A 6,786-nucleotide genomic window follows, 5' to 3' on the forward strand; every position below is an offset into this window, starting at 1 on the left:
ACTGGGAGGTGACGGGCTGTCCTTAGGATCAGAAGCGAGCTTTGGCACCTCTGTTCATGACATGGGTAGAGGAGGAAATACAGCTGGTCCAAGAACAGCCTTGGAGATTGGCTCTCGGTCCTCCGTAGTAAGAAACTAATAATTTCCATTATTGAATTTGGAGGAGAAAGGACAGTTTTAGGACTGACTGACCAAGTAGATACTACCAGGAGAGGGGCAGGCCCTCTAGGCAGGACTCAACTCAGGGCCTGGTGGAGAGAAGAGAAAACCCATGTGTTAGACAGTCCCAGATGCTGTGACACTGGCCTTCATGGCTCATTAGAAGCAGAATTTTATTTCTCATAAGGCTAGAGACTGGAGGTGTAAGGTCAAGACTTCCTTGATGAGGTCTTCTTAGGAATGTTGTGTGGAAGAAGTGTAAACAACCACTGTGGGACCACTCTTATTGGACATTAATCCTATCATGAGGGGTCTACCCTCATAACCTAACAACCCTCCCAAATCTCCACGTCCAAATTCTATCACCTTAAGGGGTAGGATTTCAGCACATGGATGTTGGGGGTGTATAAACATTTGAGACCACAGCATTGTGGTACAGGATCTCACCCCCCCACACCCCCCAGCAACGCAGCCAGACAAGATACATCCATTTGGCCCTGTTAAAAGGAAATGGGAGGCACCCCTTACTCTTGGTGTTCAGCCTGGCATTCTGTCTTTCTTTATCTTCAGGGATGTCTTCCCCCAAGGTCTTCCTGATGAGTATGCCTTTGTCACGACCTTCCGGTTCAGGAAAACATCTCGGAAAGAGGACTGGTACATCTGGCAAGTCATTGACCAGTACGGCATCCCACAGGTATGGGCAGTGCTGCCTGATGGGGTGGGAGCCTCCTGTGTCCTCACAAGCAGTGGTCTTGGCCACAGTGTTTTCTCCATGATGCTCAGTTCTGGGTCCAGAGAGAAGGAGGTACACGGAGCCTCAGAAAGCCTGCAGGGGAGTAGCATAACCTGGCAGGTCTAGTTGTCATCTAGGGTCAAACTTTTGGAGGGGAAGATGGAGACCTAGTTACCACCCTCAAGAACTTTTTGCCTAACTGGAGAAGTGGCCACGTGTTTTACTGTCCTGTGATACCTGGTCTGCTGGTGACCTCATAGTGTTATGGAAGAAACTGGGTCAGGGTCAGGCAGACCTGGGCCAAATATTGTGTTTCCTCCTTTCTTGATACAAATCTCAGAGGAGGACTGTCTCTGAGTCTTCATTCCCGAGCTAGAAAGTAGAAGACAAGGGTCTGGAGAGATGGCTCAGTGGTTAAGAACACTGGTTGTTCTTGCAGAAGACCTGGGTTTGAATCCCAGCACCCACATGACAGCTAACAACTGTCTGTAACTCCAGTCCCAGGGGATCTGACAGCCTCTGAAGCTGACCTCCGCAGGCATCGCACAACATGGGTGCACTTACTTACGTGCAGACAATACATATACACACATAAAATAAAAATAATAAAAAAGTTTTTTTAAAAAAGTAGAAGATGAGAGTAGCTACTGCTCTAGTTAGTGTTCAGGCCCAAGGTAGGAACTCAGGGCAGGAACCTGGAGGCAGGAGCTGGAGCACAGAGCATGGAGGAACGCTGCTTACTGGCTTGCTCCCCTGGCCCCTGCTCAGCCTGCTTTCTTATAAGACATAAGACCACCTGCCCAGGGGCAGCACCACCCACAGTAGGCTGGGCCCTCCCACATCACTCAACAATCAAGAAGATGCCTCACAGACACGGCCACGGGCCAGTTTAATGGAGGCAGTTCCCCAGTCGAGGCTCCTTCTACTCAGGTGTGTCAAGCTGACAACGAAAGCTGCCCAGCACAGCTACCATGGATGGTTGGTGGCAGAACCAGTAACTAATCAAACAATGTGTGCAAAGAGTCCAGAGCAGTCTTCTACATAAGATTTGCCATGGGCGGATCTCATTTACTAAACGAGAAGGCTGGGAAGGCTTCAGTTTCTCATGAATGAGGCTCTGAGCCATGTCGTTGCCCATCTTTGGTGTTTGGCTTCAGCTCCCACAGCTCTTCAGCAACACCAAGCCCAGGAAGGAAAGACAAACCTCAAAGCTGAGGCGGTGAACACAGTGCACTGCTTTGAGAGGAAAGAAGCGACTTCTGTCTGCTCCTGAGCAAGTTCAAAACCACGTACCCCCGGGGCTCGTGGCCAGCCTCACCTTCGTCCTCTTGCTGGAAATGAGCTGTGTGCAGACATACACGCTCACCTTCGGTTGGGAGAAACTCTCACTCCTTATGTGGAGCTGTAAAAAAATGAAAACTTGTCCAAGCAATGGAGGAACCCCAGGAATCACAGTCAAGGACTATGGCCTGAGACAGCCAGCTTGTCGGTACAGCAGGCTCCTCCTCCTCGTCTACACAGCAGGCTCCTCGTCTACATAGCAAGCTCCTCATCCTGTGGTCAGAGACGACCTTGGAGTTAGTCTTGCACTGTACATTGACACATACCTTCTCTCAATATGATCTGAGTGCCCCACACACCTTAATACCCTGAGTCTGCCTCATCTCCCTACAAACTAGTTCCTCTGTTCCCAACTCAGAGTAAGGAATCACCTTAGCGAGGCTTAGGAATTTACCTGAGTTTGCACAGATGTTAAGAGCAAAAGTTGAGATTTGAACCCAAACAGATGAGGTCCCAGTCTAGGCTTTTAATCTTATGCTCCCATTATAAGCCTGTCTAGATCTGCCAAAGCAGCTGAATGACTCCCCTGTAGCATCTGTGGTCACACATCTCATTTCCAATGTTAACCGTAGAGAGGTGTGATTTCCTACAATGTGGGAGGCTGGACGGAGGTGGACAGGCTTCTGCAGAGGCCATTTTCTGGAGGGAAGTAGGCTCTGCATTCCTACCCACTGCCATGTTCATTTAACCGCAGATTTGCTTCTCCAGTTTCTCGGGTCTGGCAGGGTGGGGCTGGGCACCTGCCATGACATTTTTGTGGAGTGAGCCTCTACCACCCCCACAGTCTGGGTGCTTTCCTTTCATGGCATTTGCAGAGCTTGGACTCCCTGTCTCCCATCATGCACCTGCCCTTCCTCCTGCTGGGGTGAGCTCTGGATCAAAACGCCACAGAACGATGCAGAGGTTGAGCCTTCCCTGAGACATGTGAGGCTTGTTGTTTGAACAGACGTGCAGAAGTTCACTATCGTAGGCAAACTTGGTGGAGTGCCGTGTGCTAGAGATGCTGATAGTGGGCGCCTCTATATCCCGGGGAGAGTCTGATTTGACCCAGGAAATGTGGGTTCAGCTCTCCAAGAGGATGAGCTGTTTTACTTGCATGCTGGACTTCCCACAGTCCTCACGAACTTGAAGGCACAGATGCATATCTGCCCAATATTATTTGCTGTTTACAACCACCTTTGGAAGCTGATGTTTCTACTTGTCATTTGAGGGAACTGAAGGGCATTCGTTCACTGAAGACAGAATGAAGAGACAGGAAAGGGCCTGGTGTGGATGTAGCACTGTGTGTGTGTGTGTGTGTGTGTGTGTGTGTGTGTGTGTGTGTGTGTGTGTGTGTGTGTGTGAGAGAGAGAGAGGAGAGAGAGAGAGAGAGAGAGGATTAGAGACCAGGTTGCAGAGGTGGAAGGAGGCCATTCAGGGACTTTGTATTTGTGTTTGGGAATTGACCTTGGCAGATGTGTAAGCCCAGGAAGAAGGATCTAGTAAGGGCATGGTAATGCTGATCCAGGCTAGAGGTGATACTGACTCAGACCACGGCACCGGGGGAATTAGAAGAGATGACCAGAGTTTGGCTGTGTCTTGAATATAGAACTAACAACATTGGTTCATGGATCTGAGAGATAAATGGGATTCCTCTGGTCACCCAGCTAGTGTTGGTGGACACAAAACTTGGGCCTGTGGATGCCCTGGCTTGCTGTGTTTCCTACTAGAGACAGAAATATCAGAGGGAAATTCAAGTCTGCCGGAAGCTTCAAAGGTGGTCAGGGACAGCACTGAAGCCAGTAGGACTAGGCTGAAGACACGGAAGGCGTGTTCAAGTACGTAACAGTCTGGCTGTATGTATTGTGTTAGGTTAGGCTGGAGCCCATTGCTTCCTGTTTTTATTCCACCCACACCATATGGACCTATGGGGTAATTGAAATGAATCTGAGGTCCTCATTGCTTGTACTGAAGATGGGTGGAGCTTAGGAGGAGCACCTAGACTCCGAGGACTGGGCTGTGAACACTCTCCAGTTCCTTCCATTGCACGCACAGCATCTCTCCCTTTTCCGTTGATTGATTATTGATTCATTAGCTGATCCATCTATTCACTCAGTACCTTTGTACTGGACTCTACCATGTGCTGTGCATGTTGTTTTACCCCCTGGGGTTACACAAGAGAAGACCGGGTGTCTGTTTGAAAGGATGGGGAAGGGGACTTAAGTTAACGGTGGACACAAGAAATGGACAAGGTAATTTCATATGCTGATACAGTGCTATAAAAGTAAATGTAACTAAAAGCATTCTGGGGAATGTGCGAAGTCTGTTAGAATCCAGTGCCCAGTGTGTCTGGGAAGGCTTCACCGCAGCGGTCTTTGATCTTACCTGCTTAAGTTACTGTAATTAAGATTTAGACCAGTGCCTAGCATATAAGAACTGTAAATTGCTTATATAATATAGTCATTCTTTTCACCCTTAGCAAGTCTATGATATAGGGACCACTATCAAACCCATTTTACAGATAAACAGTGTAGAGAGATTAAATGACTTGACTGAGGTCACAGAGTCCAACAGTGACTTCCTCAAAGATTTGGTGACTGTTTAGATGAAGTGACTGGAATTAAGGGTGGGCATGGAGAATTTGGTAAGGGATTTAGGTGTGCTGGATTGGTAACAACAGGAAGTAGCCGGCAGAGAGGGGTCTGAGTGTCTGCGCAGATGAAGACTAACCCGAGTGGGCAAGGATATACTCATTCCCTCTGAATCTTCAGTTGGTGGCCCCGTGTCCAGGCGCTGATGAAGTCTCTACCTTGTTCATTGGTCTGTTTCTGACACCTGGTGTCTCACCTGCCTGTCACACACAGGAGCATTATGGACAGGATGAAGAAAGGGGAGCATACATGAGAACATAATGTTTTACCCCTAAAAGCCAGCAACAGTGACTTCTTCCCAGGGGTGTCCAGCCTGGGGCCTGCAGACCATGTGCAGCTGATGACAGCTGTGGATACTGCCCAGTGCAAAACCATAAACTCACTTAACCATTATGAGGTTATTTGTGAGGTTTTTGTTTGTTTATTTTAGAACTGTGTTGTATGGTTCTGGGTTCTGAAACACTCACATTGTGGACCACAGTGTAGCCCATGGTAGTTTAAGATTGGACACCTCTGAGAGCTTTTCCTGTGCTAAGGCATTGTGCGAAGGGCAAGGTGTGCACCAGTGACCCAGACAGACAAGGTCCCTGCCACCAAATGACTTCATTTCCATAAAGTTTTACTTGAACCCTCCAAATGAGAGGTGTGGCAGATTTCCTGTGACACACTGGCACCTGCCCGGGAGATATGTATGTTACCAGTGGAGGAGCTTAAGAGACCCCGGAGCTAGTTAGGATTTCTGGCTGATGTCACTCCCCAGTCTCTCTTCACTGGTCATCTTGCTGCCCTACAGAAGCCCCAGTGGCCCCTCTGCACAGGTGAGTGCATGGTTCCAGATTAGTGGATGAACACAGTCATTCCACTCCCTACCCCATCTAGACCAGTGTGCAAAGTGGCTACGGATGCCCTTGTACTGAGGAGAGTCAGGACTCAGAGAGGTACCTGGCTGGCCTGCCTGAGGTCAGACAGCAGTTGAACAGCCTGATGTGAGTCACTGTCTGATGTGACACATCTTTGACAAGACTGACTCTACCCTTCCCCACTTCTGTGTATGTTTTGCCCCATGATGCTCAGGGCATGCGGTAGGTGTTCAGGCATCTCTGGTGTCCTCCTCCTCAGGTCTCCATCCGGCTGGACGGTGAGAACAAGGCAGTCGAGTATAACGCTGTGGGCGCCATGAAGGATGCAGTCAGGGTGGTCTTCCGAGGCCCTCGAGTCAGTGACCTCTTTGACCGGGACTGGCACAAGATGGCCCTCAGCATCCAGGCCCAGAATGTGTCCCTCTACATCGACTGTGTGCTGGTGCAGACGCTGCCCATCGAGGAAAGGGAGAACATTGACATCCAGGGCAAGACTGTGATTGGCAAGCGCCTCTACGACAGTGTGCCCATTGACGTGAGTGACGGGGGGCTCCCACAGCCGGGAACAATGCCACCAGGGAGGACCCTCAGAAGCTAAACACCTCAAGGTCCCCATAGTATAAGCCTTGTTCATCAGTTTAGTCTTAATTTCATCATCATGGGCTGTCTGAGGAAGGAGGGTTCTGACTCAGAAAACTTCATACGGAAGCCCAAATTTACCAGTTTTCATCCATCCATCCATCCATCCATCCATCCATCCATCCATCCACCCACCTGTCCGTCCATCCATCCATCCATCCACCCACCCACCCATCCACCACCCATCAGATAACCAAAAATCTACCCACCCATCCCTACATCCATCCATCCATCCATCCATCCACCCACCCGTCCGTCCATCCATCCATACATCCATCCATCCATCCATCCACCCACCCGTCCGTCCATCCATCCACCATCCACCCCTTTATTATCCATCCATCATCCACTTCACCTATCATCCATTCTCCCATTATCTATTCTTCCATTCATCCATCCACCATCTATTCGTCTGTATTAATCA

The 6,786-nt window shown here is 49.4% G+C and overlaps 1 protein-coding gene across 1 annotated transcript in view; it reads left to right on the plus strand.

Moving 5' to 3' along the window:
• Window positions 1-6,786, plus strand: part of Col22a1 (collagen type XXII alpha 1 chain) — a 214,016-nt gene that overhangs the window by 52,270 nt on the left and 154,960 nt on the right. The window contains exons 6-7 of the mRNA XM_029554999.1: window positions 730-853; window positions 5,983-6,258. Coding sequence (XP_029410859.1) covers window positions 730-853; window positions 5,983-6,258 — 400 coding nt within the window. The remainder of the gene's footprint in view (window positions 1-729; window positions 854-5,982; window positions 6,259-6,786) is intronic.

Source organism: Nannospalax galili, unplaced genomic scaffold (genome assembly GCF_000622305.1).
Source record: "Nannospalax galili isolate Female #2095 unplaced genomic scaffold, S.galili_v1.0 scaffold525, whole genome shotgun sequence".
Taxonomy (NCBI): Eukaryota; Metazoa; Chordata; class Mammalia; order Rodentia; family Spalacidae; genus Nannospalax; species Nannospalax galili.